This window comes from Diutina rugosa (assembly GCF_008704595.1).
Source record: "Diutina rugosa strain CBS 613 chromosome Unknown scaffold63_size61603, whole genome shotgun sequence".
Classification (NCBI taxonomy): domain Eukaryota; kingdom Fungi; phylum Ascomycota; class Pichiomycetes; order Serinales; family Debaryomycetaceae; genus Diutina; species Diutina rugosa.
The window spans coordinates 1-18,371 of NW_022995119.1; the positions used below are offsets into that span (position 1 = coordinate 1).

An 18,371-nucleotide genomic window follows, 5' to 3' on the forward strand; every position below is an offset into this window, starting at 1 on the left:
GTCAAACCAAATAGACGTTTATAGAGACTACAGTGTTGCTAAAAGATTTGAGTCAGCCACTCTGGAATCCCGTGGTCGGGCTCAAAGTGTCTTGTTCAGCATCTCTCGCGATTCTCCTGCATACGAACGCCCCACTTATATCATGTGGTGCACTTCTATTTTCCTACAACCATCGTAAGGCAATTTCCTCTAAAAAAGATGGCTCACGCCAGGGTATTGCTAGATTGAAATATCAATTTGCGGAATCTTCTAATCTCCCTTCTTTCATGTTCCGATTCCATTCATAATATAATGTCTTCTAAGCGCAATGACTGTCTGTGTGTAGGACGTGGTCGTGGCCGCAAACGTAGTTGATGTAACTCGCTTCAAGTCAATGATAGTCTGTGACATAGTTAAGCATCGAGCAGCTTGTACTCTGTTGTTTGGACTTTTCCCCTGGTCCAGCTTAGAGAAGCACACTCCTGCAAGTTCGTCACGATCTCAACATGTGGAGCAGTGGACTTCTTTTGCTTACAACATAGACCGCCTTCGTTGTTCGTGGTTTTTGAATGAAGCACCACGGGGACGGCCAAACGAAAAGCGAATGATCTCGGCAACTTGGACTGAACAGTTATCGAGGCCAGGGGAGTGTTGCAATACCATCGCAAGCGAAACGCTCTTCGATGAATCGACAATTTCCAACATTCGGATAACAATGACATACTGGAATTCTTAAAAGGTAAAACTGAATCTTGGAAACGCTGTCATCTCCAGCCATGAAAAGCTAGATCAATTGGCCATTGACGATGAAATTGGCAGACGCTGGCAGTCGAAGTGGTTAATGGGCCCCCAAATATGGTCGTGCTGAAAGCAGTCAGTGGTGTCACCAACAATAGCGAGTCACCTATCCCGAAAGTCCCCTCAATATTGTCCCAGGTAGGCCCATTTGTGACTTGAGCTTCAACGAACTCCAGAACTTAGTGTCACTTGTAAGATAATCACTCATCCATGTACGCAAAGTTTCTGGGGCTGTTGAGTCGAATAAACGCGTCAAACCCCAAGCAGATTGTTGTCAGCATCACTCAAACGCCATCCTGACTGGTAGAATTGACAAGTATGCTGATCTGTTGACGATTATAAATGGATTCAATCACAGGTTGGGGTCGGTGGCGGTGTTCCCTTATCGTTTGTGGCTCAATTCCGGATAAATCATGTCCACAACAACGAACACATCGTTTAGGTAAATGGGCTCAAGTTTGTGACCAAAAGAAGTGCCCACGACATGACTAGTGGTGGTTGTTGTTACCGTTGTTATCGACGCGTCTTCGATGAGAAGAATCCTGTATTTAGTACGCGTTGACCTGCCTAATTGGGAAGACGGTGCTCGCTCAGTGTGGCTGATGATCAAACCCCGCGGTGTCTTATCCTCTGCGAAACCGAAGAGGCCACACCAAGTGCCTGAATGGCTAAGCAACTCCGATTCAATCGCTACTATCGTCGTCAACAAATGGGGTTCACGTGATTTCAAACCCACAGAGACTTCAGGTTGGTCCCGGGTTGATCTCATCGACCTTCGTGGGCAGGCAATATTGTTTTGACAGCAACCCCATCTCCCTCCTTCGCTTATGGGTCCCAAAACGTACGCTCAACTTTTGGTGTGACAGCAACGTCGATTGACGGTTGAACCAAACAAGTATTGACCACTATTGCACGTTAAAGCTGAATATCTCTTGGGAGGGATGGACTCCTTGTGTCAGCTTGGAATCAGCACAGATGAATTCGATATTGATTCCGATAACCATTGGTTTTTAGTTGATTGACCATTGTTGTCGGTCTATCGTTTTCAAAAGTTAAGAGGCATCATTAGGCTTTTACGATATCATCAAGACAATCATATCAGTCTGGGGAATCTTCTTTAGACTGCTTCAAACCGACAACCGACGAATTCAAGCCTGAGGCTATGTCTTGCCTCCTGGGGGTATACAATTCTATGGGTATCGATATGGCTTGGGTCATTTCTACCATTGGGTAAACATTGTTACGTTGCTACAATCTGCAAACCCAGACTGCAGCTTGAGATAAATGGTAGATCACTAAGGGCCTGCTTGATATATTCGACACAATTGTCGTGATCCCTTCAAATCAGTTTTGAATAAGTGTTTGCTAGTTGTTATACTGCGCTGCTCAAAATCATCATGCAACATACTGCCTGACTATTTGTATCGATCTGGGTGATTGTACGAGAGCCGCAATGATGGCAAGATATATAAATCTTGCTAGAGCTCCAGTTTAGAGATCTCCACTCAATCATCATATATTCAATGCTGAAAAGGGTATCAATGGCCCCTTGACGTTGAACCATGAATCTTGGTAAAAACGTATATCTACTAATTATCATTGATTGAAATATTTGCTGTATTGGGGTTGAGTTACTTCTTACCAAAGATTTCACGCTCCTTTTCACGAGCAGCCTCAAACTTCTGGGCAGAGTCGTATTTGGCTTCTAGCCCGAGTTCTTCGTGGCGGAATTCTTTTGCTCGGGCATCAGGGAACGCTTTGTGATATTGTTGGGTCTCAACGGTCTCGTCAGTGTAAGACTCAAGCACATTGTTGTCCAAATTGGGAGCAGCGGCAGAGTATTCTTTGGGTGGTTGTTGATTGGCGTTCGAGGACATGTTTGCTAGTTGGTAGGAACGCAATTAGCATCTTTATATAGCCTGGGCTACGGCGATAGCGCTTTAATTAACGCACCACTGCGTCGCGGCCGAGCTATCCGTTTTATAAGCCAAAACTCACCGTAATTTAAATACAAGAGAATGGAGTTTTTGTATACAAGACACTAACTTCGATTAAATTCAGAATCAATTGCACATTCAACTTGTTCTTCAGTTAGCTCGCTCAATTGGTGTAGTTTCGTCGAAGTCCGGATGATCCGGGATAGGTGAGGGAATTTCTCGGCGTGCCAGACATGCGACAGATTAGGAAATATACTTAGAGTATCGACTCCAGTACACATTGATGGGTTTATTTTAATGGTATGCCACAAGGTGACAGCCATGCTGCCGTTTCTCTTAACAGTCAGTTTGAGTGTTGCAAATGAGTCAGATGGGTCCTGAACTGTGCACAGTTGCGACATTCTTAGACACATACCATTTTCTCGACTACAATTCGTAAATACTCCTCTAATTTTGTATTGCCTTGTTGGCATTGCCATAGAATTGAGTTACCCTCATTGGGAGCAAAACCGTAATATAGGTGCAAAAACATATGAAAGGTGGAATTTGAATGTTCATGTGTGGAAAAACGTGTGATTGTATTTGAAAGTCCAAAAATGATACTTTTATTGATATTAACCAAAAAAATCTCTTTGGCGGGGAATCGAACCCCGATCTCCCGCGTGACAAGCGGAAATACTAACCGTTATACTACCAAAGACCTCTGCGAAAAAAATTCAATCATGTATCTCATCAAATATAAACGCTACTTTAAAAGAGACATTTTGCAAAACATGATTGTTCATTGTTTGAAGACCTTAAAAATGTCTCAATACTTGAAATTGTGACCAATGATGGTATTTCTGTCCGCAATGATCGATGCTACAGGTTCTACACAATCACTTCAAACACCTTCAGTGGATATACAGGCAAGACGACGAAATGAATGAACCCGGATTCACACCTTTTCTCCAGAGAATACTTATAAAATTTGAATGGCAAACACTTCTCAGTTTGGATTCCTCGTGGTATTTAGGTGTCGAAGCTCGTTGGTTTGAGAACGAGATTTGACGCTGACGACGTTGTTCTCTCAATATCCACCTTCCACAGTCTTCATAAGAAATCGAATGCGAAGCTTGATTGGCTTGACATCCCGACGTGGGTTGGAAAGCATTAAACATCACGCAACGTACCATCGCCGTCCGAATGGAAGCTGTTCTGGAGAGACTTACTGAAATTCACGTTGCTGCAACCTTGGGAACTGTCTATCCTCTGGGAGTTCTATCACGGCTATGTAGCTGTATGGATGTGGACCGCCCACGCCACTGTTGATGAATCACAGTATGCTTCATTCTTTACAACTGGCTGCACTCTTTGCCTCGCCGGCGTGTCTCCCGGAGAGAAAATCGACCTTCCCGCTGTCCACAATGAAGCGAATCAACCTCTTTTTGTCGCTCAGACGAAGCTCATACGTACCAAGGGTGCCAACGAACAACACACTTACTGCGAGTGCCCCGTCAGCCAAGTCGTCTACCGGCTTGTTAACCAACAACCTACCCCCTACAGAACCGTATCTGATATGCTCCCCCCTCGACGTCTTAATCTGGTTGCGTTTAAAGAACTAGCCCGCCTCTTGCGAGCTGTGTTCCTCCTTTTTAAGGAGTCACGACTATCACATGAGGCCCCTGCTTTTTGGACAGAGGCTGATTTGAGAACGTGGATTGAACACCAACGTTACATTGAGACAGGCAAGGGGCAAGGTATACACTAACCACCACCACCGAACGAGACGTTGTTTCTGACCCAACTTTATGTGTTTTGTTTTCAATCAAGGCGTCTCTCAAGTGATCGGCTCGAATTACCCATGGCTATGGTGTAATTGGCTAACATAATCCCAAAAGGAGACATCAGGGTTCGATACCCTGTGGCTACGGGCCACATTCCCCCTTTTTCCTGAGCACCCTACTTCAGTTATTATTCTCTCAGAGGTTTGCAATTTGTTCTTGCTTCCTCAACTCGCAGATATCTTATCTGTTTTGATTCAACCATCCTGAACATTCATGAGTTAGACATGGATGTGACAAATGAATTTTAACATTTTGCGGCCAAAGAATCATGACGTGAATGAGCGATAATATGAAAAAATTTTAAAAACAATAGGTCCTTTTCATCAATTATCATATGCTAATGCGTCAATCAGATTTTTCAACAAAGTGGTTGTTTGGCCGAGTGGTCTAAGGCGCCAGGGTAAGGTCACCTTACCGGATATCTCCGGATGTCGCATTCCTGGTCTCTTCGGGGGCGTGGGTTCGAACCCCACAGCAATCATCATTTTTTTAATTTTCGAGCTGGGTGGCTTGGCTATTCGAAGCGTCTGTACTTGATTCATACCATGTCATCCAATTAGTTTGTATTTCCACACTGTGTTTATACAAAACCTCATACTGAATGAAACTAAAAATGAGTTGTCAAACTGAGCGGCAAAGTGATGTAGTTGTGTAGTTTATGGGACGTCTGAACATACTGACACTAACTAATTCATTTTTATGGCATCCGCTCTCCCTAAAATCAATTCGGTTGGTAAGCTTTCAATGTGTACACCAGTTGGAGAATACGAATACTGAATTTGGCGACGAAAGCGCATTGCCAGAACTCGCCAGGAAACATTGTCATCGAGGATTGCTGGAGGAACGGACTGGTTGGCAAAATTACTTATTAAATTCCATGCAAGACAGCCAAAATCTCCATCGAAGTTGACTTTAACAGGTAAGGAGTAGTGCTGTCGCTGGTTGTTAAAATACTTCGACTTCTGAATGAGCAGGAGCTGAAATTTGTTCAATTTGCCTAAAAATCGATATAATCCTTAAGGCGAATAATATTGAGAGCAACATCAAAATCAAATATTAGGTACGGGTTCCATGTCTGGGGCACCTTGATGTAAAAAACTGAGAATATAATGCGTTTCACACTCATTGAAAACGACTTAAATGATGTACTTCAAAATGATGACCGTTGTTGAGGTAGGTTTATATTTTTTATCTAATAGTAATGCGTCCGGTTTTTCTGGATTTAATACACGTAACTCCAAAAAGCTCTATATGAGGCATCAGGCATCCACTCACGGTTATATATCAAAATTAACACAGATTTCTTATTGCAGTCCTTTGATCGAGGTGAGTCCAACTTTGCAAGACCCTTCAAGTGATATCTTGCTATATCTCATCTGATTGTGGCTGCTTCGCGCTCGCACAAATTGAATTTCATTCTAAACACCGACTTTAGTAAATGTACAAGGCTTCTAGTTGCATAATCCGATTCTTCTTTGACCCAAAAGATCATATTCAAACTGATAAATACCTTCTACGAAAATATGCACAAATCAAGGTTGTTCCTAGTGGCCAAATGGCAAGGCGTCTGACTACGAATCAGAAGATTGCAGGTTCGAGTCCTGTCTGGGAAGTCAAATCAGATAAGACCGATAAAAAACCTTCATTTTTGATTTTTTGAAATGAGAATTTTGCCAGACTCTATATATCCTTCCCCATCCTTTTGTTTTCATGATTGACATAGAACGCTTAAGCGATGCAATCATAACATGCCGAGGATCGACTATATCCTGAAATCGGCGTTATCAGAGAATAGCAAACTCGAACACTTTCATTAACGATCATTTGGAAAATTTTAATGTATTTATATTGATTTATATCCTATCCATAACTCCGGAACCAGTCCATGTGAAAAACCAAATATGCAATCTGACGTTGTTTAAGCCAACTGACCCTTCAACGCTTCGATGGTCAGCGTGACCTTGAGGGCAGTAGGCACGAGCGTGTCATTGGTAAAGTTTTGCATGCCACAGGTGGCGTAGTTGCTCAACACCCGGTCAAAGCTGACGCAGTCGGCAGCCACCAACTTGTTCTTGTAGTCAATGATTAAGGGTGCCTGGATCGACTTGAAGTCTTCGATAGTCAAATCCTGTGACGGGTGCTTTTCAAATAAGTTGTAAATGATGTTCTTGTTGTCGGGGTGCACGTCGACGACATCCATCAAGAACTTGAAGTCATCTTCGGAGATGGTCTGCTTCTTTTGCAAATCAATTTGGTACTTCTCGTTGCAGTGGTTGTGCAACTTCGAGTAAAGTTGGCGCAGTAAAGGGCTGCAGTTGTGGTAGACTCTGATCTTAGGGGCGGCGTTGCTCTTGGTGTTCTTGAAGATTCTGGCGAGCATCAATGAGATATCTTGACCAGTGAGCGATACCCATGTATTTATATGATGCTGTCAAGTGAGGGGTGTTGACTCTGTCATGGCTGGAAACTTCCGATGCATGGAGACCGTTGGTGCATACCCCCCACATGACGTGCGATAAGGGAAAATCAGATTGTGATAGCAACACTCTATTGTCAGCCAAAGCCCGATAGGCGACTCTGTGGAGAAGAGGAAACACAAAAGAGGAGTCCGTATAACATGCCTACACCGATCCCTCTTTGAGATTAATTACCATTGCTTTGCTCATTGCTTGAGGAAGGGCCCCCAGCGTCGCGATGATTGCTGACTCCGTGTTGACTCGCGCCGCGCTTACACTTCGGAGGTAACCGAAGCGGGGATTTCAGTAACTGACAGAAGTCAAGATTTAGAAGCTGCAGAGGGCTACACCTGATAGCCTCGGAGTCATTTTCAGGCAATCTCCGAGTGACTTGAAAAACGGTGAATCACACCATGTGGTGTGTGCATTTGATATCGGTGGCAACGCTGATACGCTCTATCGCCCTTACTGGGTGATGGCTTATCTTGAATGATAAACGCCACCCCAACAATCTACAACATGACTAATCCAACAAGTGTGTTGTGGATCGGTATAGCAGCCCTGAAGCACATCCCATCTTTCCAAAGCAAGGAGTTCAGCCGCGTAGCACGGACTTTGTGGCCCTGACAATTTACGGGTTGGTGGAAAGGGGTCTAGAATTGTAATTTGGAGATAGGTCTTCAACTTCCCATAGCAGTGGATTGAACTCGGCTCTCCCCTACTGGTTGATCTGTGGACTTCAGCGATTGCCCCGTGTGTGTGACCACACCCCGCCCTTCGGAAGTTACCACCCTATAGCTCAGCAAAGTAAGCATATACGATTGGAATAGGAAGTTTCCGTCCTCAGGACCGAGTAAGAATGGTCGACAAGAGCTGATATCGACTTTCTCGTATGTGTGACCGACAACCCCTTGAAGCCATACTCCAAAGGCCTCCCCTATCACGTAGAATAGGGTTGTCCTCAATGGAAGTCAGGGGCTACTGTAATGATTGCGATGAAAAATCTAAAAAACAAATTGCTATGATTGCAATTGCCTTAGTCTAGTATTCAGTCTAGTAATGAGGGTTGCAAAACCCACTATATACATCTATAGAGAGGAGTAGAAAGTTGGTGTTTATTTGGTCTTTTGGTACATCTTTTCATCGACGCCAGGGAAACGAACCGGCAATCTTACCGCCGCCGTCATCGGGTGGATGATCACATTATGAAGGTCCCACACCCCTTCGACCGCGTAGGGATCCCGTTTAAGGATTTCCATCACCGCCTGTTGAGTTTCAGCTTCAACGTGCAACCACGAGCCGGCAAACAGGTCCAACAGACACGAGTCGTCTTTGAAGATGGCGCCGCCAGCGAGCAAAGCCCCACCTTCCACAAGCTGGGGGATACCGGCAAAGTGTTTAGGTCTCACTTCCAACCGGTTAGCATCGGGGCGGTCGTAGATAATGACGTTGTACTGGGGCATTTGTTTCCAGATGCGACGAGAACTGACCGATGTATGGCGACGAGCCGACGAGCCGACTTGCGGGGTAAGAACACAATTATCTCATACAGTCACAAGCGACATGGTTTCAATTTTGGTTGACAAGACGATTAATATGGTTATCGGAGATCATCGTATACTTTCTTCGCCACTTTGTGGGGATGGTTTCCGCTAAGCCGAGACCTCATCGCACTAGGAACACCATCTCATCACCATGGTATCTTTCAGCTGTGAGGCGTGCAATGAGACCGTGATCAAGAAGAAGTGCCAGCAGCATGCCCAGCGGTGCTACGGGGCGGTGTTCACCTGCATCGACTGCTACCAGCTGTTCCCGGGGCAGCTGTTCAAGGACCACACCTCGTGTATCACCGAAGCCCAAAAGGTCGAAGGAAAGCTCTACAAGCCCAAGAACAAGAAGCAACAGCAACAGCCGAAGAAGGAACAGCCTAAGGAAAAGCCTAAGGAAGAACTGAAGAAGGAATCGAAGAAGGACGCCTCCAAGGAAGAGCTGAAGAAGTCGAAGAAGGAATCGAAGTCCAAGAAGAGCAAGGCCGACGACAAGTTGCTGAGCTACGTGTCGCTGGGGGACAACTTATACAAGGTGATGAAGAAGATGGCCAAGGCCGACTCGAAGGACATCAAGGAGGTGCTCAAGAAGTTGACGGTGACGGTGGGCGACGATGGCAAGTTGGTGGTGAGTGCATAAATACATAAATAGGGAGGTCGGGGGAATTAATCATAATCATAACTGTCATTGCTTTTTATTCAAAGCGCGGGAGACTTTAGTGTAGAACTGCCCTAACGTGTTGATGGGGAAATTGAGGGTTTCCAATAGGTACTCGGGCAATATCAGTTTGAGCTGTTCAGTGTCGCTGGTGTTGTAGTGTAAGAACAGCGGGTGGTAGATGATCTCGTCGTCGGTGCCCGTCTGCTCCAGCTTGATGACAAGCTGGTACTCCATCTTTAGCCGTTGGGCGGTGGGGCCTGCCAACGCGTTGCCGAATTGCTCCACTTCAAAGAAGTATTGTCCATCCCGCTCGCTGAAATCAGTCACCGATACCCCGGTTAAAAGTTCTATAAGGTCCAAAGTGTGGCTAATCTCGCGGAGCTCCTGGCGGAAGTCGTCAGCGGAAGTGATCAGCTGGGGAGTCTTTTTGATGGGGGAGGTCACTTCCTGTGGCAGTTGCATGGGCTGCAGTAGCTGGGCCTTTAAGCGGGCGTTTTCCTCGCTGAGGTCGGCGATCAACTTGCGGTCGTTCTCGAGTTGTTGACGCACCGATTGTTTGTATTGTTGGTAGAGCTCGTCCAGCTCGGTGTGGGTGAGCGAGTGGATGATCTCCTTCAACTCCTGGGTCAGCTGGCACTCAAGGATCGACTTCTCATCGTATACGGGCCGCGGCAGCAGCTTCGGTTTGGGAGGCATGGTCGCCCAAGGGTGGGGTGTGATGGTGATGAATGGCGCGCGCCGCGTTTGGTACTGCAGGCGACAGGTGTCACCTCTGGGGAAACCCGTGGTTGACGGAATCAACTGATAATGACGGTATTTGCCCCACCGTGTTCATTTGGTTGAATTATTCTTGTGTAGTAGGCCTTTTTCCAAAGATATAGCGTCAATTGTAGACGGGTGAGCATGGACCCTAGAGCCTAATATACAGCTCTACCAGGTAAATTGCCAAGTCATCAGTTAACCTAACATCAATTTCTCAAAAATTTAGCCTCAAAAGAAACTCAGAATCCAATTCCTTCACAGTTTTACACTCAGTTTCCTCCAGTTTCGAATTGTGGAGACGCCGCACCGTAGTATATGGTGGCCGCGATTTTCGCGCGAGCGCTGACCCATCGACCATGTCGTTCTCCGCCGATGGCTTCAGCCGCAAGTTGGAGGCGCTCCAAGAGACCCAGGACCTGATCGTCAAGCTCCTGCAGTGGGTGCTTTTCCACCACCGCAACCTCCGCGACATTGCCCGCATGTGGGCCGCCTTCGTCGAGAAACAGCCGCGGGGGCTGCTGCGGAAACAGTTGACGCTTTTATACCTCTGCAACGACGTCGTCCAGCAGGCGAAGCGCAAGCGGAAACAGGAGTTTGTCGACGAGTTTGCCCTGGTGCTCCCCACGGTGTTCCAGCGCGTCTACGCCCGCTTGGACCTGCCCACCCAGGGCAAGGTCGACCGGTTGATATCGGTGTGGCAGGACCGCGTAGTGTTTGACCTGGCGCAGATCGCCCTGTTCAAACAGGCGATCAAACAGCTGGTGCTGGCCCAGCCGCTGGCCGCGGCGGGACCGCCAGCCACCGCCGCCGGCAGCACCAAGCTCGTCCCCGAGCTCAACCACTTGAACGACTTATTCGGTCAATTGAACAAAGTCAACACCACCGCCCAGGGCAACTTGGCCCAGTTCAATGTCCAGCTGAAACAGTATTTACCTGGCGAGGATGCGCCGAACGCGCCACTGCCGAAAGTGTGGATCCTGAAACTCAATACGCTTGAGAAGTTGGGGGAAATGGCCACCACCGCCATCAAGGACCAGCAGCGGCTTAAACAGCAGATCCGCAGCCAGTTGGCGTTGATGCTCAAGACATTGGAGGAGGGGGTATCTAAGGACGACGACAAGCTCGCCGACATCGCCCTGAAACTCCAGACGTTGGATGAAACGCGACAAGAGCTCAAACAGATGAATCTGGACACCGACGACCACAAACCGCGCCCATTGCCTACAAAGCCCCTGCTGCTGCTGCTGGCGCTGGCACTGGCGCTGGCACTGGCTGACGAAGAGGATGACGCGCTACCCACCTACGAAAAGGATTCCGACGACGACGACGACGATGACGATGACAACGATAACACTACTAATACCACCGGGGGGCCAGCTAGTGCGGCATCGACTGCGACTGCGGCGGCGAGTGCATTAGCGACAGCGGCGCCAGCGCCGGGCGCCGACGGCGAGTCGGCGGTGGCCGAGCCCGAGTCGCCGGCGTTCTCGACGGCGCCGTTGCTGCCTGGCGGTGGCAGCGACACTGAGGGGGAGAACGGGTCGCGCAAGCGGCGCCTATCGCAGACGCCGTCCGGCGGGCTGACGCCGTCGCACAAGAAGGTGGCGTTCTCCGAAGACATCGAGGTGAAGGAGTTTGACCAGGACGACGGCAACAGCGACGACCATGCCGACGCCCACGACGACGCTAACGCCGACGACGGGCAGGGTGCGGGCGCCGACATCATGAGTCTTTTAATGAAACTTAATTAATACATAGAGATGCCCCACGATCGCGGCCCCCTGTCGAATTAATATGTCCGATGGCAGCTTCCGCAATAAATCCGGCGCTCCCAGGGGGATCGGGGACGAGAAAAAAATATCCCTGTGTCTTCGGCGCCGACAGCCTTCCCCTCAGTTCTTGGCATACATAGTGATAAACAAGTGGAGTACACGAGATGGCGGCGGCGAGGTAGTTAGTAAATCGATAACCCTACTTTTAAATTGCGAGCCCGCGTCGTCAGGGGGCAAGGACTTTGCTAAACCTAGAACCCTGGCGGATACGACGCCGGCGGCGGTGGCCTCGGGCGCTTTTCCGGGACACAACGCCAGCGAAGCTCGCCCCGGCGTGATTTTCCCCGGCGTACATGATGCGAGGCTGCGTCCGGCTGACACGGAAAGACTAATACGCCGAAGCGGCATCGAGGCAGCAGCGACGGTGCCCGGGGGCGGCGCGTGCTCATTGGTGCGGAGTTCTGGCGCCAACGCCGACTCGCGCAATCTACTAACCAACAAGGCGCGAAGGACGAACACCCCCGCCAAAATCTCGACATCTCCGACACGGGGCAGTTAGGGGTCGGACACCGCGTCGACCGTCGGACGTCACACGGGCGCCAAGCAATACCTTGATATATCGGTTTACCCATGGAACCTCATGGGAGTCACCCGGGGTGACTGCTAGCAAAATGCCGCAGCGTCTCGGCTAAAATAATTGCGTCTATAATTACAAAACCTATGCAAAACACATACCCACGGAAACTAGTTCAACAACATGTCCAAATTGTGCCGTTTTTTCTTCGCGGCGGCGGTGGCGGCGGCGCCGCTGGAGTCGGTGGTGGTGCTGGAGTCGGTGGTGGCGTCGGCGGCGTCGGTGGCGGCAGCGGCGGCGGTGGGGGCCCGGGGTGGCGCTGTCGTCGCGTCGTCGGCGACGAGGGGGGCCTGGCGACGCTTGGTCTTGCGGGGCATGTAGATACACAACTCGTCGCTCAGGGTACAGTTCAGACACTCGGGAAAGCGGCGCAGGCACTTCTTCTTGTACTTGCGGCAGCGCATACAGCTCACCTTCAGCTTGGTGCGGTCGTTCTGGTCGATGTCGGGCAGCGTCAAGTTGTGCTCGTAGATGTTGGCGGGGTTGTTGGCAAGCTTGCTGAGATTCTTCTTTTTGAACACGGTGATCGACGGGGCGTCGCTGGCAAGCAACGGGCGGCTGGCGAGCTGGCGGGGGTGGGCCAACTCGACCTGAAACTGTGAAAGGTACCGGTAGATGTTGGCGTACTCGCCGACAAACACTTCGGGATTCACGTCATGGTCCGCGGGTTCCAATTCTTCACTCATCGACAGAAACCGCCTCCAACCATGACCTGGGGATGCGCGAGACCAAGGGGCCAGCGACATCGCCGGCACGCCATATATATATATATATATATCGGTCGCTTATGCCGGACGACTCGTGACTTGCCCAAACCTAATCTTGCCTCCGATGCGGTGCGCCAGCGCGGCCATGCGCACCACTCACTGCTGGCGGCGATGTACTCTGTCCGAATTAGGCCGTGGTAGCGCCGACGACGGGTCGCGCGCGCTAATCACCGAGAGGCAACCGCGGAAACAGGGCGCGGCCGCCGCGACATCGCCCACGCTCGAGCACAAGCGCCCGCGATAGCCGGCAGCGCCCACAAAATCGCCGGAGTTGCCACCACAAGCAGCACGGAGTTGTCACCCACTTCAAAAGCGTCTGCTTACGCGGCGGCAACGTACACGCGATCGGCACCGCGACTGGCGTGATGTAAAAGGGGGCCGGAGATATTAGGCATCGCCACCACAACCGGGAGCGCCCGGGCACTATGGGCCGTTGCCACCTCCACCCGCCCCGGCACCGCCGGTCGTGTAATATCGTGGCCACTTCCAAGCCACCAGGCCACCCCACCTCCGTATGGGTGCTGCCACAGCGCTTGCCAGTGGGCACTTAGTTCGTCCACCGCCAGCCGAAGCGCTTCACTATTGTAGCTGCAGTCGTTGACGTATCGGATAAGCCCCGGCACCCCCTGAATTAACTCGACTAAGTAATCCGCTAACATCCGCGGGTCGTCCGATGGCGGCGGCGCTCGCAGCACCGCCTCCAGTAATGCGACGAGGGCTGCGCCTACGGGGGCTAAGCCTGCCAGAGTGTACCCTGGCGGCGCCAGCTGGGGGAACTCGGTCAACGTAGTTAACAACCGGTAAAGCCGTCTCAGCCGCATCCGGCGCTGGTCCAAGCACCCTGCGACGACGGTGAAATCGACGGGGTTGAATCTCCGAGTCAAATTTAATAACGCCGGCACCATATGCAATGGCAGTGCAGTCCAGGTGAATCGCGACGCCGCCGCATCGATACCGTAACCTTTTAATTGGGCGCACACCAGCGCCACCTCGGCATTAGTGCGGGCGACAATGCTAATATTAGATAATTGAGTGTGGTGGTCATAAACCTCGCGACAAATAGCGGTGACGGCACTGCCAATCGCGCCGACGGCCCCGCTGATGACAGATCTACCGAGGCTGGAGCTCGGGTTAGGCACACTGGCCAGCGCATCACGACGCAGAATCGTCTGCACCATCGGCATCGGCAGCGCCTTCACCGCCGGGGCAAGTGCCCGGACTTCGACCCCACTGGGGGTGACGGGCGCCCGTTGTCCAGGTAAAAAGCTGTATGCCAGATACTCGGGGTTATAGGCGATGGCCAGCGTCTCCAGCTGGGCCAAAAGCCGATCGACGACCGCGTGGTACGCCTCGGGGATGTCCTGGTAGTCGTCGATCACCACCGCCGGCGCCTGCGGCCACGTGCGAGCAAGCGCCTCGGTGACATAGTCGCCGTAGCGGAGAAAGCCAGCGTGTCGGAGAATTGATCCGATTTCCGAGGTCGTGAGCCCGTCCTCCACCGCCAGTTTCAGTTGTTTTGTTTCCTGGGCGATTACCGCCATTATCTGGCCCCACAGCGTGTCGTCGGCAAGCCGCGCCTCGGGCACTTGGAGGGCACAGTACTGGTGGAGGGTGGCCACCCTCACTTCGGGGGCCACTGGTCGCAAATGGTGTGCGAGCAGCGCCACGGTTGGCGTCAGAAACCCTAACACCACCACCTGGTCGGGACGGTACCCGTGGCGCAAATACAGCGCCACTTGCGAGGCAAGCGCCGCCGTCTTGCCCACGTTGGTGCCCCCAGTGACGATCAACCGCGCAGGAGCTGATGCCATTTGGTGTACGAGCAACCCGACGCCATCGCGGTGGTAAAGTCGCGCGCGCGTCCGGGGGTTAGCGCTTGCTAGCAGCAATGGCAAAGCGTCTTTACCAGTGGTGTGTGAGGAAACACCACTCGATTTATAGTGGACGGGGCTTGGCTGAGCTTTTTGTACCACATTCCGTACATTTCGCCGTTGAAAAGCGACATTTCTCCATCGATACCGACACATAAAAGCGCGTGTTTGGCTAGATACCAGCGGCGATACCACTGGTGCCATTTTCCATTCACACCCAGAGTAGAGACCTTTGAAACTCATTGGCGATGTTCAGTAGTTGGTAAAGGGTAATTGAGTGTAGTAACTGTAGGTTATAATTAGCCTTTACTGAGGAGACCTTCCCATTCAATTCTGATGTAAACAAAACATCTATTTTAATTGAGGTGGCAACAACTTCTCTAATATTACTAAACACTCATCCCTCCAGCTTGGCTGAAACCTCAAACACGTTTCATCACTGTTGATGTTTCCTCATCGAGTACTACAGTTACCACAATCACATATACTCACCACCACCCACACCACCAGTGCGAACCCAACGACCAATGTTGGCCCTCAAAAAGCTTCTTCCAGTGGAGCCAGAGGACGCCGAGCCGAGCCAGCCGCCGTCGCTAGCTCGCCTCGAGCCCTACTTGGAGCTGCCACGGCCCCAGCTCCTCGCCCAGATCCGCCACCGTGTCACTCCCGCCCCGACCCCACTCGACCTTGAGCAACTATGGACGCTTAAACGCCAATTCGACGCGTTTGATGACGATATCGGCACCCACATTGAAGCGCTCAAGCCGGTGGAGACGATGTTGACCGAGTTTGACGCCAAGTTGAGCGAGCTTTCGCAGAGCTTGTTGAGCCTTCAAACTCAGCTGCAAACGCTCACGCTGGAACTGGGGAACGCTCATTCCATCACCAATAAGCTTAATCCGGTGATCCTTGATTTACTATTTCCTCCCGATACCCTTCGCTCCATCGCCTCGGCGCCAGTTAACCCGCAGTGGATGGACAACATCAAAGTGCTCCAGGAAAAGCAAGATATTATCGACAGCGTTGAAAAGGGACCCAACGCCCACTATAAAGAGTACAAAGCATACGACGAACTACGTAAAACCGTTGAGGTGGCTACGGCCAAGGCAGTGGAACGGATACGTGATTTTATGATTGCGCAAATTAAGCTGTTGCGATCACCAAAACTCAGCTCCCAACAAGTCCAACAGCTGCTTTTACAATGCAAAGAGGCCTTCCACTTCCTTAAACGCAGCCACCCTGAGCTCGCCCGCCAATTTCTCGTTGCCTACATCTGGACGATGCGTTGGTACTACCATACCCGCTTTGCCAAGTACCTTTATTGCCTACAAAAACTACAGGTGAAGCATGCCGACTATCTGATTCTTGTTGGTGCCGACGTGCTGGCACTGCTGCTGTTTTTCGGTAAGGGACTGTGGTTCCTGTCAGCTCCGGCGCCGGGATCACCTACCACTGAGCCCACCACCACCGTCCTTCCTCAGGAATACTATTCGCTGATGGAGAAACGTCACAACATTCTCACCGAAGAAGCCACCGCCATCCCCTCGCAAATCGCTGAGACGACGCCGTTCTCCTATTGGCTCGAGTTCATATACCAACAGTGGCTGCTTGCCCTCGTCAGCAATGTCGTGGTGGAATACCTTTTCATAGTCGACTTCTTCAATGATGGTGAGGAGAAGTTCCCCACTCTCGACAACCAACAATGGTGGGATATAATGTACGGTCCGGTGTTCGGCATTGGCAAGGAGTTTGTCACCTGGTTAGTCACCCACACCCCCTCGCTTCTTTCCAAAAACGCTAACCTGACGGCAGGGAGATTGGGTGCCAGCATCGGCACGGGACTGTGTGATGCCTTTGGGGTATTGCTTGTGATCCGGTTAGTGCAGCGAGCGCTGGCCCTCGCCCACGATACCTACCACATTCCGGTGTTAGATGATTACCATCAGGGGATTACCCTCCAATTATGGTCTCAATTTACGAAGATTGTCGATCAGAACTGCGAGCTGATGAAGCGAGCATTCACTCAGTTGACTCTGGCCGCGAGCCGCGGGGCCCCGTTGTCAGTGACCCAACAGGTGGCCCAACTTATAGGGGGGATGCTCCGCATTTCGACAAACCACGATATTAAAGCCGAGCCGCTCCATTCGCTGATCCAACGGCTCTCGAACGAGTACGAGTCGCAGCTCACCAAGCTCGCCACGCTGGCGTTCTCGTCGAAGCGGTCGACGGAACGCGAGGTTTTCTTGTATAACAACTACTTCTTGGTGGCGCTGATTCTCCGCAGCGAGATCGGCGACCTTGACCCCGCCACGGGGGCCGCCGCCAGCATCGAAGCGGTGGTGGCCCACTTTGACCAGTTGACGGCTGCGTACAAGCAATAAAGATAAGTGACGCCTTATCAGCTGCGTATAAACAACAACTTGCATTTGTAGCACCGATGTGGGGTGGTACGAGCTCTTTACCTACTGCGTGATTTCACTATTCCCCCGCTTATTAAGCCGCCAAGCCCTCATTCGATTCTCCATTAGGCATTTGACCCTACGCTGCTAACCGTAAACCTAGCGGGAGTTAGCCGAAATAACCAGCCCTCTCGCCTCCGTCGCTTCGTCAGCGGTGTTTCTCCCGGAAGCGAGTTCCGCTAGCCGACTTCTCCAGCCCTAATCAAGGATGTCCCAAGGCCGAGTCAAAAACCTGGTACGGCGATCGGGCGCCGACTAGCTCCGGTCTCCACTACATCGCCGTGCGTTCCCCCTGACGGTGGCCGCCACGGCGGCACCGACAGCAGGGTGCACTGCATGGCTTCGTCGTGCCCGCGTGCTCCAACGCAATTACGGGGATCTCGGGGTACCTCGTACCCCAGATCGCGCCTGGCGGAGCTATTTCGGAATTGTCTCGCACCCTCGCAGAAAAACCCTTACCCGCTCACATGGTGGCGTGGTTTGCGGCCGTACACAGTAGCGCTGGGTGGGGTGGGGGGAAAGGAGGGCTGGTGGCCAGATATGCAGCAACCATGCAGCCATCCCCGAGGAGGTGGTCACGGGATATACGTTGACGTCGCTCTGTTCCTGAAATCACCGCCAAACGACCACAAGATCCAAAGAGTGACTCAAAACCTACTCCTCGTCGGTAGCCATGAATACCATCTCTCTCCCCTTCCCACCGGTTTACTGCCAAAGAAAAAAAATGTATCGCGCATGACGTAAGACGTGCGTGGTGGGAGGTGTAAATCCGACGACGTAGTCTATGCATGGCGTGTTAATACCTGATGAAAGTGAGATGCTCGGTGAAGCTACTATTTTTCGGGCGGCGTCGATGGAATTTGCGTCCCGGGGTCCCGTAACCGGACAGCCATCGACCACTG

The 18,371-nt window shown here is 51.0% G+C and overlaps 9 protein-coding genes across 9 annotated transcripts; 3 read left to right on the forward strand and 6 right to left on the reverse strand. All coding sequences in view use genetic code 12, as the record gives it.

The window, feature by feature from the left end:
* Positions 1–2,408: 2,408 nt before the first annotated feature.
* Positions 2,409–2,654, reverse strand: DIURU_002460 (uncharacterized protein; the record flags this gene model as incomplete). The annotated part of the gene is made up of 1 exon (XM_034155114.1): positions 2,409–2,654. The coding sequence occupies one exon, from the start codon at positions 2,652–2,654 to the stop codon at positions 2,409–2,411; it is 246 nt and encodes an 81-aa protein (XP_034012712.1).
* A 3,804-nt stretch (positions 2,655–6,458) lies between these two features.
* Positions 6,459–6,920, reverse strand: DIURU_002461 (uncharacterized protein; the record flags this gene model as incomplete). Its single annotated transcript, XM_034155115.1, has 1 exon — positions 6,459–6,920. The coding sequence occupies one exon, from the start codon at positions 6,918–6,920 to the stop codon at positions 6,459–6,461; it is 462 nt and encodes a 153-aa protein (XP_034012713.1).
* A 1,191-nt stretch (positions 6,921–8,111) lies between these two features.
* On the reverse strand, positions 8,112–8,459 carry DIURU_002462 (YciI family protein; the record flags this gene model as incomplete). Its single annotated transcript, XM_034155116.1, has 1 exon — positions 8,112–8,459. The coding sequence occupies one exon, from the start codon at positions 8,457–8,459 to the stop codon at positions 8,112–8,114; it is 348 nt and encodes a 115-aa protein (XP_034012714.1).
* A 232-nt stretch (positions 8,460–8,691) lies between these two features.
* Positions 8,692–9,183, forward strand: DIURU_002463 (uncharacterized protein; the record flags this gene model as incomplete). The annotated part of the gene is made up of 1 exon (XM_034155117.1): positions 8,692–9,183. One exon carries the CDS (start codon positions 8,692–8,694, stop codon positions 9,181–9,183), a length of 492 nt encoding a protein of 163 aa, XP_034012715.1.
* A 45-nt stretch (positions 9,184–9,228) lies between these two features.
* Positions 9,229–9,900, reverse strand: DIURU_002464 (uncharacterized protein; the record flags this gene model as incomplete). The annotated part of the gene is made up of 1 exon (XM_034155118.1): positions 9,229–9,900. One exon carries the CDS (start codon positions 9,898–9,900, stop codon positions 9,229–9,231), a length of 672 nt encoding a protein of 223 aa, XP_034012716.1.
* A 422-nt stretch (positions 9,901–10,322) lies between these two features.
* DIURU_002465 (uncharacterized protein) lies at positions 10,323–11,717 on the forward strand (the record flags this gene model as incomplete). Its single annotated transcript, XM_034155119.1, has 1 exon — positions 10,323–11,717. The coding sequence occupies one exon, from the start codon at positions 10,323–10,325 to the stop codon at positions 11,715–11,717; it is 1,395 nt and encodes a 464-aa protein (XP_034012717.1).
* A 765-nt stretch (positions 11,718–12,482) lies between these two features.
* Positions 12,483–13,058, reverse strand: DIURU_002466 (Zn(II)2Cys6 transcription factor domain-containing protein; the record flags this gene model as incomplete). Its single annotated transcript, XM_034155120.1, has 1 exon — positions 12,483–13,058. One exon carries the CDS (start codon positions 13,056–13,058, stop codon positions 12,483–12,485), a length of 576 nt encoding a protein of 191 aa, XP_034012718.1.
* A 401-nt stretch (positions 13,059–13,459) lies between these two features.
* On the reverse strand, positions 13,460–14,950 carry DIURU_002467 (uncharacterized protein; the record flags this gene model as incomplete). The annotated part of the gene is made up of 1 exon (XM_034155121.1): positions 13,460–14,950. One exon carries the CDS (start codon positions 14,948–14,950, stop codon positions 13,460–13,462), a length of 1,491 nt encoding a protein of 496 aa, XP_034012719.1.
* Positions 14,951–15,537: 587 nt separating this feature from the next.
* On the forward strand, positions 15,538–17,391 carry VPS52 (Vps52p; the record flags this gene model as incomplete). The annotated part of the gene is made up of 1 exon (XM_034155122.1): positions 15,538–17,391. The coding sequence occupies one exon, from the start codon at positions 15,538–15,540 to the stop codon at positions 17,389–17,391; it is 1,854 nt and encodes a 617-aa protein (XP_034012720.1).
* Between the last annotated feature and the right edge of the window lie 980 nt (positions 17,392–18,371).